The following is a 22,410-nucleotide window of genomic DNA, read 5'->3' as shown; positions in this document are numbered from 1 at the left end:
AACGATGTATATCCTTCAAAATAAATTTCGTAAGCGAGACTTTCTTTGCCTCGTGATGTTTGTGCATATATATGTATACATTCGTTACTCAAGATTTTCATCATAAAAATTAATAGACATACACGTATCAGAACCTATACATTTTTTAATTGATTAGCAACCGTTGATTAAAATAAAAACAGTTCTTTCAATGTCACTCGTTATTATTAAATCCATCGAAAATCTCGATGAAACTTTTACGAAGAAATCCACCCTATTACTAGTCTCTTTCTGTTCATGATGCAAGCTCGGCAAGTTCCAAGCGCCCTTTGACGGAGATTGCCGGCGGTTCAACACATGCACACGCATGCATGCAACGTGTGTGTGCGCAGGAAGGTGTAAGTACCTACTAACGTCCGAAGTAACTTGGGGAGGGCAAGTTTGTGGAGAAGAAAGATACGGAAGAAAGAAGAAGCGGTAATAAGACTTCCAGGAGAGAGAGATGCCAAGGCGTACGTGCGGATAGGCGTGTGTGCAGAAAGCGAGCGAGCAAGAAAGAGAGAGAGAAAGAGAGAGAAAGAGAGAGAGAGAGAGAGGGAGAGAGAGAGAGAGAGAGCAAGAGAAAGAAAGAGAGAGAAAGATGGAGAAAGGGAAAGACAAGTCTGGCGACTGTATACGGACGAGTACGTTGCCGAACGAGGTCGAACGACTCGAACCTTCTACGGGAGATCTGAGAAGTTGTTACTATCGTCACCGTTCGAATGTACTTGGTTTCTCATAATCGATATGTTTTCGAGGTATTATACTCGGCTTATCATCGATTTATCGCTAAAATAATTGTCTCTTTTATCGTTTGGATAATCGTGATCCAAAGGAAAGATCACGATTTTGCTATCTTTCTTTCCTTCTCATCTTTGGATAGGACGTAATGAACGGAATAATGTTTTTTTATTTCTTTTCTTTTTCCTGTTCTCTTTCTTTTTTTCTTTATTTTTTTATTTTTAAGGTCGATAGCAAACTTTGAATTATAGTTACTCTATCTTTTTTTCTTTTCTTTTTTTTTTTTTGAGGAATATCATTGAATTTTCTACAGAAGAGAGAAAAGAAATCTTACTTCGTGTTAAAAATTTCTAATGGTTTAATTATATCTCTATAGATAAATAGATATCATTGCATCATGATTAGATAAACAAATGGTAATACGTGATCATATCTTTTTTTTTATTTCTTCCTTTTCGGTTAAAGACCATATTTCGTGACAGGTTCGTAGACTAGAGAACAGTCGAATATATCAAAAGTCAAATAGAATGAGAGAAGGAACGCGAAGAGGAAACGAGAAGAATATGAAGGAGCAAGAGGACGCGCTTGTCTCGTGCGCATGCCCATAAGATCGCTTCGACAAAATAATGAATATGTACGAGACCTGATGTGCGTAACAACGAATGACCATATCGACAATATTGATTTTAAGGAAAGATGGAGAGAAAAATGAAATCACTGTGAGAGTTTCGAGCATTGACGCAAATTCTTCGCAGATACGTCTTGTATCTTTGACGAATTACTTCGTAGAACGATTTGATTAGATCAAATGTTACTTGTATATGACATATAGGTCTGTGTGTGTATACACACATCCATAAAATCGACATAACACGGTTTCCAATCCGCGGGTAATTCACGCGACTCACCGACGTCGGGTCGCCGTGGCTCGCTTCTATCCCCACCATTTGGTCAGGAACGCGCCCCGAGAAAAGAAGTGGGCGGTGCTTGCGTCTGCAACGTCGTCTATATAAAAGAGACAAACCCCCCGATCTGATTAGCAAACCTTCCAAAAACATACGAGTAATAACACGTGCATCGTATCCTTTCACCGGTGTGACCACCGCGATAAATATATACAACAGATTATTATTGATATTCGATCATCGAGACGTACTTTGAATTTTACGCCGAGATAAATTCTTCATTGAGTTTCATTGAAGAGAATTATCTTAAGGAGAAAGAAAGTAGAAGATAGAGTAGAAGGAATATTGACTTGTCATGAATTAAAGAAAAAATTCCAAGGAAATAGTAGTGAAAAGAAATATAGAGAAAATTAAGACAAGAATAGACATAGCTATAGCAGCTGGTCGAGAGGTGTGCAGGCGGCAGTAAAATATAGAGGAAGCAATCGCCGTAAGGCGACTATAACGAACGGTGGTGGTGGCGGTGGTGGTGGTTGTGGTGGTGGTAAAGCGAGGTAGTTACCACGGTATAGGCGCCACGAGGCGTCATTTAGACTTTAGACGTTCCTGGTATCGCATCACGAGGGTTGAACAGTAACGTACCAAAAGACATCATTATACGTATCACCGTCGAGAAATTCCTGATTCAGCTGTGATTAAAGACAATTTGATTATAATAAAGAAGAAAGTGAGGTCGATAAAACGAGGGTAACAGCAATTATAGCAACCGGTAGCCAGCGAATGATAATTTTTTGTTGTCATAACAAAGCCACGTGTGTTGAGTACGCGCACGCTCTGTCGTAGCAAAGTTGAAAGACAGAAACCAGACAGATGCAGTTACATCCTGGACCGATAGGGGCATTCTGGTAGTTACTGCGCACGTACCACCCCCTTTTACATATTTGTCTGCTACGTATAGTAGCTATCACCGACGGATAGAAGGAGAACTTCGACATTACTTCTGTTTCATTGAGAAATCACACGATAACTACGATCTAAAGAGGAAGAGAGAGAGAAGACAACGACGAATACTACTACACAACTGTAATTGATTAAAGACTACAACGACGGTGCAAAGGTGACAGATAGCCGTTTGAAAAAGAGAACCGGCGTTACAACGCAAAACGATGCCGTCTAACACGCAGAGAAGACAAATCATGCAACCATGGCCTCTGTGCCTAGTGCCCTTCACAAAAACGAAGGTAAGCCAAGCTTACTCTTACCCTACATACGATGTCCTTTCTCGTTTTTCTTCTTTTTTTTTTTAATTGTTTTTTTATTTTTTTATTTCTTTTGGTTTCTCCATAATGCTTCATTTCTTGCTCGTCGATCAAACATTTTTTTCTTCCTTTTATCATTGAATTTATTTATAAAAATTAATTTTATTTTCCATACGGTCAATATACGTTTTTCTCATACATATACACCCGGCTTCTCTCGTTTTGTTTTTACTCGGTCTCCCTTTATCCTTGATCGGTTCACGGCTGCCGCTAGCGTTCCATCTTCGTTCCTCTTTCTCCCTCTCTAAGCTTCTGGAAAGTTCCACGATATGCGGCCACTGACACAACGACGACGATCGTGTTCTCAACGTCGAGCCCGCAACATGCGTTTTATTTTTTACCTTCCTTACTGATATGCATGCAACACATTGTCTTTTTCGTTTCTTTAAGTTTTCTTTCTTTTTCTTTTCGAATTGCAGCATAAACATTACGTTCTTTTTATTTTACTCCTTCCTCGGATAGATACATTGATGGTAATTTTGCTTTTCCGTAACGACAATATATTTATTAACGCGTTGTTTATTAACAAATTTTGACAAAAATACACAAATTATCCTCGTCAACGCGTCGTTGAAACATCGATAAGACGGATGATTACCAACGCAAACGCATGTCAGACAGAGAAAAAGAGTGGCTCGGTGTATTTTCTCTCTCCCTCGCTCTGCTTCTCTTCGTTTTCTTTCGTGTGACTGTCTTATCGTAGATTATATTTTTATGAGAACCGAGCCGAGCCGAGTCGAACCGAATTGTACCGAAGCAAACGTTTGTTAGTTATACAACGTGTGACGTACATTCGAACAACTAAAATCATTTTGCCTTTTATGACAATTTATATTCTTTTTTCTTTTCTTTCTCTTTCTTACTCTTGAAATTCACGATACGGCATGTTCGATAAAATGCGCGTACTTCTCTTCGACGTACTTCGTCTCTTTCCCCTTTGTTCCCGTTTCTCTTCAATAACTCGTCACGCTCATTTACGAGCTTATATACGTAACGTGTGCGCATGACAAATATCGATTCTTTTTGAAAGATGCGATGCAATGCGCATGCGCGCGCGAAGCAACCTTTGCTTTCAAAATGAAAAGCCCGCTATTAGCTCGCGCCGAGAAGATATCCGCTCTACCTTTTCCCTCCTCTTTTTTCGCAACGACCTCTAGCGTCATTTTCGAAACTATGAGCGAGTTCGACCGCGCGAAAATTTGACATGTGCATTTTTGCATTTTCTTTTTCTTCTTCACTTATTCATTTTGTTATTTTTCTAGTTACGTTAACTTAACAAAATTCGTCGTTTTACGTACTTTTTCCGAGATCGTAATAATCTTTCTTTGATTAGCAGGTGTTTAGCAGGTGTATGGGAAAGAGAAGACGATATTGTATCTGAAAATTTCGTACATATGTACCTTTTTGATGTACGAACGAAGAAGTTCGTTCGAGGAGAAGTATCACTTTTCGTACTTCGCTGAGTCTTTTGATCTTTTTCTCTCGTTTCCTATTGCTGTTAATAATCGTACGTCTTGTTTGTTTTTTTAGTATTGTTCGATTATTGAAAAAAAGAAAAAAGAAAATCATTTTTGGTAATACGTTAATTATCCGAACGCTTGTAATCTCGACTTGTAGAAGATGTAAGAAATATGATCTTAATATGTTCATCATACAAAAAAAGATTAATTCCTACGGATAAATTTGGCAAATGCTTTGAGCATAATTATATTAACAATTAAACTTCGAAGTTTGGATGATCTTACAGGAGACTGTCTGCGGTAGACTCGTCGTTCACAACTCCTATCGCAAGTTTCATTTTTCAAAAAAAAAAAAATAAAAAAAAATAAAATAAAATAAAAAGGAGACAAAACATACATGTAACACTTAAGAAAAATTTAATAAACATTATTGTGTGTGACTGTTATCATTAGCTTTATCGATATCTCTTCGGACCTATTTCCACAATTTTATATCTACTATTTTTTTTCTTTTTCTATAACGACGGTAGGTAGCAGAAAGGGAACATTCATCGCAGGCGAGAATGAAATTCACAAACTTAAAAACACCGACCATTACTTGTCACATTTATACTTTCATTAATTATAAATCTCTTTTATTTAACAATTCGTGGTGTGCTTTCTTTTATCCGTTCGCAGCGATCGTTTCTCTAACTTCGTTTGCTTATGTTTTTGTTTTGTACCGCATACCAATTAACGATTAGATCACCTTAAAAATCATACAAGTTCGAAAGATCAGAGCATCTTTGCCTGTGAACTTTTAAAATAATACACAAAATTCTTTATTTCATCGTTATTTGTACAATTTCTTTTTTATCTCGTAGATCACGAAATTCATTATCACATTTTTCTATAAATACACAGATTCGCTCTTCTAGACGTTGATTACTATCATAGATCATCGTAATATCGTTACGCCTGGAGTTAGTTGTACGCATTTCCTCGTTTGTATGACGGGTTGCCTAACATCGAGATTGACATGAGTCACTTTTTGAAGTCACGTTTCAGTGAGAATCCAGAAAACTTATTGGCAGATCCGCACAATACCAGTTTCATCCGTTCCTTTTCTATTTTCAATGAAAAATAAAAAACAAAACAAAAAAGACAAAAATAGAAAAGAAAAACAGAAGAAGAGGGGAAAGAATACAAAGAAAAAGCGATACAATAGGCGATACGAAGCTATCTGATCTTTTAACGCGTTTGTTTCCCCGAGGAAGAACTTATCGTTGAATACATATGTATACGACTTGTTAAGCTTCAACACAATAAATCAAAGCCCGATGCATTGGTAGACAGATACAAATAATGATCGTCCGTGCCGCAACTTAAATTGCTATACAAACAGGTCTTAAGTCCTTTCGTTCAGCTCCCGATTAGTTAGCTTCCAAAGAATCATAAATGGCTGCAATTTTCAATATTCCAAATACATAGAGTAAAACGTGAGACTAGTTCGCACATCTTCTACGCGTCTGAATCGTGAAGTTCAAACGGCATCTTTCAGTCAGATCGTGACAACCGTTAGACACAGCTATTTTCGAATATCAGAAAATCAGTTCTAGCATTTGAATAACGAATCGACTATATAATTATACTATACACTCATTCGTGTGTATATATATATATATATCAAGCTATTTTTTAAAGTAATTTAAAAAAATTATACTCCAAGATGAGTTCAGTGCAACCAACTCATGACTACGTTGACTGTCATGGACGCAGCGCTAAAATGCTTCAAGGGCCACAAGCATCTACGCCGCTGGTACGTCATCAATTGTTGCTCTAATGTCTATATCAAGTTACCTCGCTTCTTCAACGCATACAAATTCGCCCAAGTAGTTCATTGCCCTGTTGCGATAGTAAAAGTAAAAAAAAAAAAAAAAAAATAGAAGACAAAAAATGTCGTTTTATATTTCGCATCGATATCCATGACGATAAGAAATATAAAAATCTATTATTGGAAGGATTCAAGAGAGAAGATATTTATAACAAAATACTATATTATGAGGGATTAGGATGTCTCGGACGGAAAAGTTTTTTCTCTTTCTTTCTCTCTCTTTTTCTCTGACGAAAAAATAAATAAAGAAATAAATAAATAAGAGAACGTTTTGCCGTGGTACATTGTCGCGTGCCATACATTATTAGAGTCATAGCTTTCGATGCACGGCGTGCACTTTGTCTTTTCGTACTTATATTTACCCTGCTTTCTTATTTCATTCATTCGTTCAATCGTTTGTTGGTTCTTCTTCTTCTTCTTTTTCGAATGATTTACTTCGATGGAATGCCGTTGAGAAAAGCACAACTATACTATCGTCGTCATTCTCCTGCCTACGAAACACGCGAGATTTCATTTAGACAATTTTTGTTAGCTACAAATTCTCAACACATTACGTTTTTGCAAGAGAAATCTGAATCACGAGTAATCTGAATTCTAAACTAAATTCTATGTTAAAAAGATTTAACGAAAACATAGTGAATTAGATATTCTTCGAGTGAATTAATTGTAATTCACGAAATGCAATTCACAAATGAATTTATAATTCATCGTTGTTACTAGATGTATCATGTTTCTGGATGCCAATAGTTTTAAAGATGTTTTAACCATTTTCATTAGTGCGGTACAAATTAATTCATATTTGATAATCAATCAGACACACATTTTTTAACAACACTTGTATGTACATATATATTATATCGCGTAATATATATACGACGCATTATTAATACGTAGTGTATTATAATCAGATATTTCTGATCGATTATTTGTACAAATTTATTTGATATTTCCAATTTTTTTTTTATAGAGATATGAGTTAATATAAATTAATTAGTTCGAATACGCAATTTTTAAAATATAAATCATTTTTGAGAAATGTCACTTTTCTTGTCAACAGTCTCTTACTAAGTATACATTGAAATAGATTGGATGATATATGCTAGTAGATAAATGTCAACTTTTGAAAATTACATTTTCATTACAAAATAAAGATATCAAAGAGAGAGAGAGAGAGAGAGAGAGAGAGAGAGAGAGAGAGAGAGAGAGGGCGAGAGAGAGAAAAAGAGAGAGAAAGAGAAAAAAGACAATTGGAAGGATCTTATTCGTATAGAACATCATCATGCTTCGTAGCACGTGGTAGTGCTTCGTTACGCGTGCCAAGAACATGGAGCAGAAGTGAAATCGTTACAAGATCGTTTCATGGGCGTATGGCCCGTCTTTTCATCTCTATTATGAACACTCGACGAAGATAGATCATAAATCTAATGACAAAGATAGGAAAACAACGAGTCTCGCTCGTTTTCTTCGCGTGAAACAATCCGTATAGAATGAATCGTTGTAGTGGGAGTAGGATAGCCAACAACACCAGTTATCTGATTTACGACGATACTTTTCTATGACGTGCTTGATCATGCCGTTCTCTCGTACTTATTCGATTTCACGGAATATCGGACGAGGATAGATCGCATTAGCGACGCTCGTTTTTCGCGATAAACAGACAATAATGAATCTCTCGTTTCCGCTATAATATATTAATACAAACACAAACACGCACACGCACACAAATATATATATATATATATATATATATATATATATATGGTAATTCACGTGATGCATCTTGATCGCGTTTGTTCATAAAGACGATCCGTTTTCCCCTAATTATTTCAAAATGTTCATGTTACCGAAAATCTTTATGTGTATGCATGTTTATATAAACTATGCAAATATATATGTATATAAGTATGTATATATAATAACCGTATCAATGTGAAAGTCGATGTATTACATATTTACAGATTTTACAACCGATTTGCAAGTTTCTACCGTCAGCCTAGATAAGCGGATAGCTTGTCTCTCGAACTTGCCTATCAAGTTCGATATTTATTTAGAAAGTCCTCCGTGAAATATAAGATATATATATATTTGTGTGTATATTTTTATATAATACACATTGAGCTGACGTAACGTTTTTCCACATTTACAGTTGCAAGAAACGCGAGAGTTTCAAATCTCGATAGACGGTGTATCGATTATCGACTGATTTGCATAAACACGAATATTGTTCGACCGAATGAAAACTTCTATGTATCGCATTGTATACGCAGTTAACACAAATTTTTGATTTATCGCGTATAATTCGATTAACGTACGGTCCACATAGTGAACTTCGCTGATACCACCATTGACATAGCATTGACGCTACTACTAAAAGAGCAGTCAAGGTGGCGGCTTAAGTTCGACAACAGATGATCAAATACGAGAGATCGCTTCCTACGCATACATGATAACAAAAAAATATGAATAAACAAGAATCAAAGTATTTTTAGAAGATATTATCGAACGATTAAATTTTTACGAATTTTAAAAAGCAAACAAAAATTCATTTCGAATCACTACGTGTCACATGTTTACAAAGACGATTTCAATATTTAAATTCACATTAGCTAACTATTCCATAGATATGATCTACTAAGAATGATTTAGTCCGTACTAGTTAAACAAATGTTTAACTATTCGTTAGATGATTAAATAATTGAATATTTTTTTTTATTGAAACGTCGTTAATCATTGAACAAATATTTCGTAGACTCATTATTAATCATTGAATTATTTTATTCTACGTATTATTACAAAACTATTTTAGGATTTCTAAAATTATCTTCACTTTACTTATTGTCTTAATTTACTTGTAATACATAGCGTAAATGCTATATCAATAATGGTATCAGAAAATAAGAAGGAAAAAAAGAATTATTAATTTCGTGACGATAAGAACTTCAATAGTCAATTATTAATCGAAAATCGAAATTAATTTTCCATATTTACGAAATAACTACGTTTATGTAAGATCTTTTTCTTATTTCTATTCGCATAGTATAAAAAGTTCGATCAGAAAAGTCTACAATATCGCATACGAAAAAAAAATGGTATCTTCTTTTCGTAATACAGATTCGTTGTTATATATTCTATATTATAATCGATCGAATAAATGGACTGATACAAGCAATCATATTGGTGTTCATATCTCATTATTTTCGAGAAATCTATCAAGAAGTAAACACAATCGTGGCAATGAGCTATCCACGTGATTGCTTCGCTCCTCTCTGCGTGATGGACAGCGTCCAGAATTTTCATAAGAGATTTGTAGCGCAGTGTACATAGCCCTAGTACACGCATAAGAGACAGAAAAGTCTAACGAAAACAATTCGCAAAAGTAAAAGATACAAAGTTTAGTCACAAAGTTCATTAAAGGTTATCGATAGCCAGGCTAAAAGTCATCTAATCTTACAGTAAGCATTGCGGCTCGATTCTTTGCTCATTACTTTTCGTCATTGCCTTCATTGATAATGGACATGAACTTATTTCTCCCACTTTGTTTTTCTTTCCTTCTTCCTCTTCTTCTCTGGCTCTCTTTCCCTCCTTACAATGGAATTCTTGATAAACGTCTACCATATAAATACTGGAACATTGGCGTTTCATCCCCTCAACAAAGTGACCACTGTGTTACAACCGAACGAACATCCAAATTCGATCCTCTTTTCTCTATCTTTTTTCCTTCTTTCCTTTCGCGTTTGCACTTCAACGTTCGGACAAGAAGTTTATCCGTTGGTCTATCCAAGTTCCTCGTGTAATAGAAACGAATACGAGGAGACAGATCAGAAGTTGAATCATTCAAGAAGAAAACTTTTTGTCAATAAGTGTTTTAAAGCATCCACTTTGGTCTTCCTTTTCGAGAAAGGAACACTTAGGGAAACGTTATAAAGGTACTTCAATTCGTTCTTATTATTACGTTATCGTCATATTAATTTTCCTTTCTTTTTTTTTATTTTTTCATCCAATACAATAAGAATAAATTTGAATATCTTTGCGATCGCGAGATTTGTTCTTTTTTGCTTGACCCGTACTTTCGAAGATCTTTTTTCCATTCTCTTCCATTATACAATTTTACATAAATCTGTTTACGTCATATACCGATGGTGTGAGTTTATCGCAAAATGAAGCAAAGTTCAAGTCCAGTAGTGTCCAGTTCGGTCCATTTCTTCTGGTTCTTTCCAGTTTCAACTACAGCAATATAAAAATTATAACATTTTCGATGCGTATTAGATCAATAAAATTAGCTTGAATAGCTAATATTCATCCCAAGGACATGCGATAAAAATATTTTAACTGTGATTTCATCAAAATGAGGAAAGGTAGATAGAAAGAACAATGATGCATCGATTATCGATTACAAAATGACACGAAGATTGACGATTGTAAAATTTCTAAATCGTTATGGTGCAGAAAAATGAATTACATTTACCCTTACATTTTTATCGTTAGAAAAACAATATAGAAAAATTGTTAAAAATCATACGATTATATATGAACAATTATTACGTTCCTTATAGTCACAAATAATAATTTTTCTACTATCATGATAGGTGGCACGAATTTATTAATTTTCTGCTTAAATTTGATTCAATATAAACCTAGATTGTCATTGAAAATCTTTAAATCTCCCATTGTACGAGGAACATGCTGCTGTTGTTATCACGATTCCCATTTACAAAATCATATCATTTATAAAATCATTTAATTCAAAACTGATAATATTTTTTCTTTCAGGAGCGCAACGTTTTGCCGAATTATTATACGAGGGTGCCGTCGATCGCAAGATCTTCGACAACGAGTTCGGGTATAACATTGGATTGTGCCTCGAACGCGACTCTCGCAACAAACGCAAGCCCTTTCAACAGTCAAACAGCCCTTCTCGTCGAGAAGAAACGATCACCAAGCGGTAGCAATAGCTTGTCACCAAATCATTACTATGTCGAGAATCTAAAAAACAATCAGCTTTTCAACAGTCAGCCATTGCAAAAACCTCTTGCTGCACCAAGAATCTATGATCCTTTAGACAAAGGTCTCGACGCCGATTACAAACAACTCGATCCGTTGTTGGCCAAGGATCCCCACGAGCCTACGGTAAAGGGACTGATGAGTACTACTCAGGAAGAGAAAGATAAAGATGGCACGCAGGAAGTGGAACGTCTACCACCGTCACAATTTCAAAAGGATCAAGAATTGTCACCGAAACGTTTCATCAAACAGGTAAGTGTTTGTTATTATTAATTTTATATATATATATATATATATATATATATATATATATATAACCTGTTAATCGGAAATATATAATATTGGCAAAAAGCTTTGGATAAATTAATGGAAAAGTAAAGAGGTATAAATTTCTAACGGTAGTCTTATCTATTCTTTTTTTTTTTAATCGGAATGAAAAAGAAATGATTTATTTATTCTTTTATCGCGAGAGAAGTTGAATATTTATGACGAGTGGTACCATTATCCCAGCCAATGTGTTAATGTTCCACTTTATCGTTGATTTCTCCTTCAGAAGATAACAAACTTTTGGATACATCTCATTTGAAAAAATAAAAGAAAATTACGAAGGAGATGAATCGAGTTCAACATATCCTTGGAAACAAAGTAATCGATATCTGTATTTATTTGATATCTTTTGTAATTCTTTCCGAGATAAAAGTACAGAGAATTTGTTCGTTGAAACATGATTGTATGAGAACATTATCGATAGAAGAATTAAAAATGAAAGTGATTGTAATATATTACAATACGTATCTACATGTATAAGTTTCTAATGGAGATATTAATGGAACAAAAGAGAGATATAAAAGAAACAAGTGTTTATCGCACAATATCACGAGTGGAATCATTTTTTTCAATCTCGCATGAAAGTTCTTTTGAAGATGAAATAAGAATAGAGCGAATAAGAAAGAAATAGTAAGGATCGGACTACTAAGTTTCATAATAGGATTTTATTTAATCAAGATAAAGCTTTCTCGTTACTAGAAGCCTTCGCATGAGTATCTTTTTACGAAACCCACACGCCGCAAGCTACAGAAAGAGGCCACAATGCAAACTAGTTATTACGAATGTTCGTTGTGCAAAAGTAATTAATTCGTTAATTAATTAATACGAAAGATTTCTCACTTTTTACTTTACGAGCAAAATCCAAAATTAATTTCTTTGAACGATATAACTGTTTATATACGAGAACATATGTGTCTGCAAATTAAAATATTGATAACGATTAACTGATTAATGTATATTAATCTTCTTGCTCCGGCGCGCTTGTGAAATAATGTGTCGTATTTGACGTTGACGCTGACGTATGGAGCGCATACGAATTACGATGTTCGATATGCTATTCGTATTTGAGCCACAATTTTGCGACGGCATATATACATGCTCTATATATTTGAGTGTCTACTCTTCGAGGATGTATGCTACTCGATATAAAAAGATTAAAGATTATAAGATAGATGATTGATAATTAAAAATACTTCAATTCTTTAAATAATTTTTTTTCACTATGTAGCAGAAGAAACATAAAAAAAGTTCCTGATTTCAACAAAAAAATAAATAAATAGATAAATAAAAAGAAGAAATTTATCAAAAAATAGTTACTGAAATGATCGCCAACTAAAAGATTGATATCAATGAAACCCGAAGAGAAAAATCAAATACCTTTAAGTAGTACGAGCGTTTATGTGGTCCGCCGATGATACATACCATGCAGAAGAGAAGCAGGGATTTTTACGTGTAATCTACTTTTAATGGCCGATAAATCTCAATCGATCGGAATAAAAAAAAAAAAATATAGAAGCTTTTGAAAACGAAGAAATGTGAAACATTCCAAAGGCATTGAACTATACCAAGAACGTAGTTTCCATGGTTTTCGCGGCATGTTTATTGTCTTTGAAATTATATCCCATTAATCCTTTAGCGATCTCGTACTATTCACGTCAAAGTCTCAAGGATGGCCGCAATCCTTGATCCATTTTTTGACTCACTTACTAGGTTCTCGCGATAGACCGACACGAGGTTGTTGCAAACGATAGGTCAAAGATACCGCTTAAATAAACAATTGAAAAAAAATGGATAAATACAAAAAAATAGAAAATCTTAATCGATAAGAAAAAAGAATGTGACGTGAAAACAGATGAAAGTAATTTCTTTTCTTTCGTACGAACTCTCTTCTCTTCTATCGTAATTGTCTAACATTCGATCTCGATATCTCTTAGATAATACATAAGAAAAGGAAAATGTATTAATAGAAAAAAAAAAAAAAAAGAAAAAAAAGAAACGGGTGCACTTAAGAAAGAAAGATGAGTCTTTAAAAAAAAGGGTGCACTTGTCTTCACACTCGCTATTCTAATCATCTAACTACAATTACTTCGTTGGGCCTTTGCACACGCGTCACGTCTATTCTTGCAATAACGAGATACTACAAAAGAGAGACAGCGCCTCCCGACAAACGACTTGTCGTTTACAATACCTTGTGTCTTACGCTGCTAACCTTGCTTGAGCAATACGATGATTCCCAAGGTGTTTTTTTTGCATTACTTTTTTCTTTTTTCTTTTTTTTCGGAATTTGAACATACCATATCCTAATCATTAACATCCATTTCTTTTTCTTGAAAAATCGACGACGATTGTACGTGATATCGATTGAAAAGGAAAATGATAAAATAGAAAGAGAATGATACTGGATCTTAATTGTTTGTTTGTTTTACAGTTTAACTTTCAGCGTAATATCGTTTTCGTTTTATACCATGTCAAATCATAAAATTAACAAAAATAAAATGATAGATTTCATTATGTAACGGTGATTTCTTTAAGAGCTATTCCTAAAGAAAAATTCGAAATTATATAAAAAGATTTAACGATTTTATATTGGAAGCGAAAGTTCGAAAATTCGAAAAAGAAAAAAAAACAACAACGTATCCTTATTTTCGAAAGGATCTTTAAATTATTTCACGTAATAAACTAGTTCCCCACTCCTGTATACGCGAAAGTTTTTCTGTCGGTAACTTTCCTTTAAAAGAATTACTACTACTACTGTTATTACTATTACTATTAATAAACTTCGAAAGAGAAAGAAAACAGGTTTTTCGAAAAAGTAGTTTAAAAGCAAAAGAAATATATATGATTTCTATTTTTGGAATGACAGAAGAGTTATCTCCAAAATTGATAATTCTACGTTGAGGATGATACTGACAAATAAACGACGAAATCGTGAACGAGTTAGTTTTAACGGGCGTGCGTACAACTTGTCAGACTTCGCGAATGGAACGCGACAGACCTTGCAGTGACTTATTGTAAAAGAGAAGGGATGGGCTGCCCCCCCAAGAGAGCATATTGCCTCTATATAAACGAGGAGAACCACCCGGCAATCCACGAGTGTCAATAGCTTATATTATACCGTTGACACCGATAACTTCCGCTCGGATAGTAATTTTCTTGATTCTTTTGAATCGCCGACAAGCATATTCTCTCATTTCGAGTATTATCGGTTTTCGTTACTGTTTCGGAGTAGTGATCTTTTACCTTTTATCGTTTTGTTTTTTCTCTTTTTCTTCTTATTTATTATAACCCTTATTTTTATTTCGAATATTACTATTGTTATTGCTACTGTTGCTGTTCTTCTTATTATTATTGTTACTATTATTATTATTGTTATTATTGTTATTATTATTATTATTAACACGGATAAGAAGATACGAGAGTGTATTTAATACATCGACGTGTTCTACTTTCGATTGGATCAATTTAAAGACAGCGTGGAAGAAATCAAATACTTGTAACCATGAAAATTCTTATGCGAGCTGACACTCACGTGAATATAGAAGTGCCAGGAAACGCGCCAGAACCGAAGGCCATTTTTACTCAGGTACGAGAAAAGAAGAAGATGATGATGATGATGGTGGTGATGATAATCATGATGATGATGATGATAATGATGATGATGATCATGTTGAGAAAATAAACGTATCGTTTACAACATCCTTCGATTATATTATCGACGGTATGCACGAGGAAGTTATAAATTCAAAACGACTTAATTTCCTGTGTGCTTGTCTTAATCGTTCCTAACAATTATAAGTATTTACGATAATACTTGCAATGAAAGGAAAATTATAAAAATGAAGGAAAAAGATAAAAAGAAGATGATAAAGCCGAGAAATACTTTAGTTTTAAATACGTGTCTGTGTGTGTATCTGTGAATAATTTTTTTTACATAAAATACTTTTTTTTGTGTTTTTAAAGATATTGGCAGCTTTGACACTGTCATTGGGTTCTCTCGTTGTTGGATATTCAACTTCCTACACCTCGCCGGCCCTTGTTTCTATGCAAAGCAATGAGACCGAGATGACCTTTGAAGTTACTAAACAAATGGTGAGTAATAATGTTCATCTATTACATATTAATATCATTATCAAGTATCTACGTAAATTAACGGTGAATGCATGCAAAAATGATCATAACTTACATATTTGATTATCGTTTTATGAGAGGAAACTTTGAAAACGGTAAAAATGAAATTACCAAGGATCCAGATAAAAAGAGAAAATCATACCATATGGGAAAATATTTCTAAACGTACGTGCTCCGATAAGTAACTTGTAATATCGAATATATATTTCGTTTAAATATGTACATTAAGACATCATCCTACTTTCATGAGCGTCATGCGTTCAAGGTTCCCAAATACGTATTCGAGCACGTATGTTTTCAAATATTTCCCTGATTATAAAATTTTTTCTTTGATAATAATATTTCTTCAATTGGAAAATTTATAAAATTATATTTTGTAAATTCTATCGTCGAATAATGATCACCGTAATCAATTTTCTGTTAATTGTTCCAAAAAGAATGAAAAAAAAAGAAATAAAATAAAATAAAATAAAAAAGAAAATATAGAGTTCGATTTCGTTACTAAAAATTGATCGAGCCTAATAAATTCGGTTTGTTCATAAATTATCTCTTAATAAAATTGAAACTGTTTGCGAAACGTTTAACGTAACCAACACTTGTGTTTACTGATACGGAATTGATTTAAATCGATTTATACCTAAACGATCTGTACCAGACGAAACGTGTGCAGTCGGGAATTGTTCTAAATTCGAAATCGATGGTTAAGATTGCAAGTAATATGTATTACAGAATTGATAAACGAATCTTTCGTTCGTAAATTCGTAATCTTTTTCGAGATTATTAACGAGATGTCGCTTTATTACGCTTTGAGAACCTTATGGAGAACTCCAAAAGGTATAATACGCATAACCTTCGATATTAGAAAGGTCAATAGATGATTAAAAATTTAACCTTAAGTGCGTCATTGGTGCGTGGTCAGGGGCGCGATGGCCTGATTACAATTCGATTGGTCGAACGAATGTTGAACCTCGGTGATGTAGAACCTGATTGGTCAAATCGATGGACACGCCGACATCGGCGATGACTATTTGCAATGAACAACAATACTATGAGTTAACTTTTATAGTCGTTTCGTGCACAATTATAAATTGTTTCTACGTGACCGCGATTATCAGTAAAAACAGATTACGACGTTTAACGGTTCTTACAAATTATTTTGTCTTTCTTCACGCTTCATAAACTACGTTTTTCGTACCCACTATCAAAAGCTTCGTCTTTCTTTTCGTTTCTTTATAACTATATCTGAGATTGTATCCGAAAGAGAAAAAAGAACCAAATTGAATAGCAATGACTTGAATAGTAATAAATAATCTCAAGGGTTTCCTTCCTTGACCCCTCTTCTTTCGGCTTCATTTAAATTCGAAGGACGATATAATGATTGATCCTATACTCTTCGTCATCTCACGTGCGTACGTGACTACTTTGACACGACAATATCTTACGTATGAAACAACGTACATATATCCACATAATAATGTGAATGACATTTACGATCGGCACTTTACACGCAAATAATATTTGTAATTAATATTTTTAATCTTCTTCAGGGTATGTGGATCGGATCAATCATGCCTCTGAGTGCGCTTTTCGGAGGTATAGCTGGAGGTCCGTTCATAGAATATTTCGGAAGAAGGAATACTATTCTTGGAACTGCAGTGCCATTTATCGTAGGTAAGCTCTTGGAAAATTCGGATTAGAAAACTCTTTTTCTATATCCTTCGTTTCTCTTTTTGTATTTCTTTTCTTCCTTTTCTTTCTTTTTATTTAACTTGATTTCTGCGCTCTGAACAAGATGTTTAAAAAAAAACAAACATTCGTGACGTTCGTACGTCGTCAGAAGCTCCGTCAATGATTGAAACATTTGATGAATTACTCTGCGCACATGTCGTGAATAATTAAATCGTTTCAATCAATTTATGATTACCAAACAAAATCATTAATGAACTACATCTTAGAATTACTTGTTCGTCTTACTTGATTAAATATTTACATTGAAACTTAATTAGATATTATCGAATACGTAATATCTTTTATAAACCTTGATACTTTCTCGCGATTTGTTGCCATGTCGCGATTTGTCACCATACTTTTCCTTCAAATTAAAATCGCAGAGAATTATTCGAAGTTAAATAGTAAGTTGATGCGGAAAAGTTTGCTCGTTAGTCGATTCCTTGTCTCTTCTACTTTTCTTTTCCTTTTTCATGAAAATTACGATTAAGATTACGATTCACGTCCGGCTACTAAACCTTGGAAGCATAGATCAAATAGTTCGGTATATTTATGAGGTTCGTTCGAACGGGTTTTCGTTTACGCGTGTATATAGTTAACATTATCGCTCCCACGTGCAGACATATGCATAATAAATCTGAGTTATGCTCAGTGATATGGCACTTTAGTAAAGCATACGGCATATCATATCGAACCTTAGCATTATGTCCGTCCATCCGTTAAGCGAAAGATTTTTTGCTTTCTAACTGTTACCATACCGTATTACATTTTTATCCCCACTTAACTGTATCCATGCATAAGTACTATTTGTAAATGCAATACAACATCCATCGTGGCATTCGTCACGTAATAATACATTCGGTTTATTTCCACGCGAAATACATTATGTATAACAAGTATTCTATTTCTCGTTTCTCGTTTTAGCTTGGGTTCTCATTGGTTTGGCTCAAAATATTCCTATGATTCTAATTGGACGATCCATTTGCGGTTTTTGCGTGGGCATAACTTCCCTATCACTACCAGTTTATCTGGGTGAAACGATACAACCTGAAGTTCGTGGTTCGTTAGGTTTGCTGCCTACGGCCTTCGGTAACACCGGTAAGTATTATTCCAAATGGCAATTAAGATAACATGGAACAACAGTCATCTTCAAATTATTTTAATTTCTGTTGTAGGTATTCTAATGTGTTTCATAGCCGGTATGTATTTAAACTGGAGGTACCTTGCGTTGTTCGGTAGTACCTTACCGATACCATTCCTCGTATTGATGTTCGCAATCCCTGAAACCCCAAGATGGTACATCTCAAAGGGTAAAACGAAAAGAGCACGCAAGTCTCTCCAATGGTTGCGCGGTAAGAATGTAGACATCACCGAGGAATTGACGACGATCGAAGAGTTGCATGTAGAAAGCGAAAGAGATATTCAAGATGGACTATCGGAGTTACTCAAACCGAATCATGTCAAACCTATTTTGATCTCGTTGGGTCTCATGTTCTTCCAACAGATGTCTGGTATCAATGCTGTCATCTTCTACACCGTTCAAATCTTCAAGGTTCGTATCTACCTGATCGTTTTCTCGTTTTCATTTGTCATTTCGTTTCTTTTAGAACCTTGAGATATTACGTATTTTCTTTTTTTTTTATACACAGGATGCCGGTAGCACAGTCGACGAAAACATCTCGACCATAATCGTTGGTATCGTAAACTTCTTATCGACTTTCATCGCTGCAGCGGTTATAGACAAGCTCGGTCGAAAAATGCTTCTATACATCAGTGGCGTTTCCATGGTTATCACACTTCTCAGCCTTGGCTCGTACTTCTACATAAAGACAGGAGATACAGACGTATCTAACATAGGATGGATACCATTGATCAGCCTGATCGTTTACGTCATCGGTTTCTCCTTAGGATTTGGCCCTATTCCTTGGCTAATGATGGGTGAAATCTTACCAGCCAGAATCCGTGGTACGGCAGCTAGTATCGCAACGGCCTTCAACTGGACGTGTACCTTCGTAGTGACGAAAACTTATGAAGACTTCAAAGAATTGATCGGGGCATACGGAACCTTCTGGTTCTTCGGAATAATTTGCGCAATCGGTTTAATTTTCGTCAATGTATGTGTACCAGAAACGCGTGGCAGGTCACTCGAAGAAATCGAAAAGAGATTCGCAGGACCAGTCAGAAGAATGAGCGCTGTAGCTAACATGAAACCAACGCCAATGGCAGTCTAATTGTTTTTTAAGTTTCTTCTTCGTTTTATATTATTATTATTATTCCTTTTTTAATGATCAATCTAAAAAGAGTGAGCTATTGACAAACAACACGCGTAATAGCAATCCAAACTTAAGCATGAGGTAAATGATCTTTGAATGATTCTTCTTGAGATGAAGCGTGATTGCTCTCTCTCTCTTTCTCTCTTTTTTCTCTCTTTTTGTATGCGTCTCTTCGCATTCTTTTTCGTTCTTCTCATAATTCCTCTTAATTAATTGTTGTCAATTAGATATGAGTAATTGAAGGAGTTGGTACTAAGTACGTCCTCCGACGATGAGCATTTTTTATTAATCATTATAAGATTAATTCTTAATCGTAATTCCAAAGATTTTTTCTCGTTGCTCGCAAACACGCTCGTTAAGAAAATGAGCCATCTATTGTTTTTGAACAAGTCCTTTACTTAGAAATTTGAAATATGCGAAAAGTGGCGTGGAAGAAATCTGCTGTTGACTAGGTATATAGTATTTGTTTTTATTACTTGATAGTGTTGCAAGGTCTACCTCAAGCTAGTAATTGTACGATTTATTTAAAGATACTTAGTTAAATAGAAACTATATATGGATGCAGAAATGATTATGAAGTATTTGGTAGATGATATACTTGCAGAGGTATATTATGTATTCTACTCAAATGCACAAATTATAGTTTTAAATAAGTACTCATGGAAAGACGAATTGTCTCATTTTATGGCAATAAATTCTCAAATCAAATGATGTATCCTTATGGTGCTCCATTAATGTGAGTTACCAACTTTGTACATAGCTGTTAGCTTACATAAGCAAACATATGTATATAAGAATTAACATATAAAATAGAATTAAAGAAATAGTAAATATATCTTTAGTTTATAAAAAAAAAGTTAATGAAATAGTAATTGGAATTAGTAATAATTAAACTACAAGAAATTATTAAAAAACTGTTTGAAGTGAAGTATCGATCTTATAAAAATTAAAATTTTAGCATAATTGTTACGTTACTACAAATAACGCAAGTTTATACATAATTATGAGTTTTAATACATTCATCTTTATAAGATGATCGGGTGCTTAATTGTTTAATTGTTTTAATGTACATTTATGACAATGTGAGTCCTAATTAAAAAGAATCTCGTTCGAGCACAATATTATTATATCTAACGATCTTTTGCCATATGAACATTATGTAAAAGTCATGTTGTATGAAAAAGTTATACTTGCTGCAGTAACAATTACGAAATAATTGCTAATTATTATTTGCCATAACAAGAAGTAAATAAAAATGATTTTGATAATTTAATACTCATATTAAGTTTATACAAAATATTGAAACAATTAATAGATAATGAAGTACATTATTTACATATCAAATCTTTTCTATGATTTTCCTTTCCTTATAAAATGTCTTTATTGATCCTATAATATTCCCAAGTATTATTTCATATCATCAGGCAAAATTTATTAAAAAAAAACTTGCTATCGTAAACCTAAATTATAGCAAGTAAATATAGAATATAATTTTATATAGACAGCTATATTAAATTTATAATTTTATTGTATTATTAATAGTTTTCTTATAAGATAATATCTAATGGTTTATATAAGTAATATACATATAATTTACCTAATATAATTCTAGTTTACTTCTAACAAAATGGTAAAAGTATGATCTTATATCATTTTATATAAAAAAGTTCAATATTTATCTATCCAGACAGATAAAATAATCTAATTTTATATATGCCATTAAATCTATTTGATAGATTTATTTATTATGAAACTAATTGAAAAGTAAAGTAAATGATTAATGAATGGCAAACCATTCTGTTTTTTTTAACCTAATTGTGATGTAAGATCATAAGTGGATTTGTATAATTTATATTCTTACACAAAAAAACGAAAAGAAAATATAATTGTTAGAACAAAATATAGTTATTATTGTAATAGTTGTCAAGAAATTGTAAGTGACAATACTACTTTAATATGATAATCTAAAATGAAACAGGTAAAAGTTAAAAAACACTCACCCATAACCTGAACTCGACAAATAGCACATGTGTCACATTCGACGTCCCAACTCCACATAGCCACAGCATTCCATTTCTTTAAAGTAAATAACTTGTCGGTTTTTAAATTATCACCATCACCACGATCTGTTACATCTTGATCCGTATCAGCCATGACAAATTTTTAGGTTAGAATCACACACAAACGGCACCGCAGTCAAAGATGATCTGCAAACATTAATCCTTCTATCATTCGATGCAAGTCACGTGATCTAAGAGGGCGCTCAACACCATATATATAAAATATTTGAATGTAATAGATTTTTTTTAATTTTTCGCTTTCAATTAAATTGACTAGAATGGAAATATTTAAATGTTCTTATTTCAAAAATTATTTCTTAAAATGGACTATTAGAAAATATATCAACATTTAACACAAAAGAAACGAATTGCTGTAATTTTTTTTTTCATTGTAACTTATTTTTCCCACCTGTTCAGGTCAAGGGAATATCCAAGTAAATAACTTTATAGATTACATAATAACAATAACTGATGTTTCACAATGTCATTAATTTGGCCTGGAATACAATTAGAACAATTATTACAATACATTGAAAATGAATTGATGGCTTAACCGAAAAAAAATTGTTTCAACAAT

General features: G+C 33.7%; 2 protein-coding genes and 1 long non-coding RNA gene across 5 annotated transcripts in view; 1 reads left to right on the top strand and 2 right to left on the bottom strand.

Moving 5' to 3' along the window:
- Positions 1–21,980, bottom strand: part of LOC127067128 (RING-box protein 2) — a 31,711-nt gene extending 9,731 nt beyond the window's left edge. Inside the window, exon 1 of the mRNA XM_051001711.1 lies at positions 21,774–21,980. Coding sequence (XP_050857668.1) covers positions 21,774–21,927 — 154 coding nt within the window. The 5' untranslated portion in view covers positions 21,928–21,980. The remainder of the gene's footprint in view (positions 1–21,773) is intronic.
- LOC127067122 (facilitated trehalose transporter Tret1-like) lies at positions 1,811–21,046 on the top strand. 3 transcript variants are annotated; one of them, XM_051001698.1, is made up of 7 exons: positions 1,811–2,905; positions 11,087–11,569; positions 15,605–15,733; positions 17,320–17,443; positions 18,425–18,598; positions 18,676–19,052; positions 19,150–21,046. In XM_051001698.1, the coding sequence occupies exons 1-7, from the start codon at positions 2,831–2,833 to the stop codon at positions 19,729–19,731; spliced, it is 1,944 nt and encodes a 647-aa protein (XP_050857655.1). In that variant the 5' UTR covers positions 1,811–2,830; the 3' UTR covers positions 19,732–21,046. The 3 variants fall into 3 exon arrangements, with proteins under 3 accessions (XP_050857655.1, XP_050857654.1, XP_050857656.1); XM_051001697.1 differs by lacking the exon at positions 1,811–2,905 and adding an exon at positions 6,137–6,241; XM_051001699.1 differs by lacking the exons at positions 1,811–2,905; positions 11,087–11,569 and adding an exon at positions 14,227–15,227.
- On the bottom strand, positions 6,027–17,320 carry LOC127067129 (uncharacterized). Its single transcript, XR_007782561.1, has 2 exons — positions 16,664–17,320; positions 6,027–10,540 (listed from the first exon to the last, which is right to left on the bottom strand). It is a non-coding gene; the product is annotated as an uncharacterized LOC127067129 (long non-coding RNA).
- Positions 21,981–22,410: the final 430 nt, after the last annotated feature.

This window comes from Vespula vulgaris, chromosome 10 (assembly GCF_905475345.1).
Source record: "Vespula vulgaris chromosome 10, iyVesVulg1.1, whole genome shotgun sequence".
Taxonomy (NCBI): domain Eukaryota; kingdom Metazoa; phylum Arthropoda; class Insecta; order Hymenoptera; family Vespidae; genus Vespula; species Vespula vulgaris.
The sequence above is the reverse complement of the archived record's forward strand: the minus strand, read 5'-3'. Positions and strand labels throughout refer to the sequence as shown.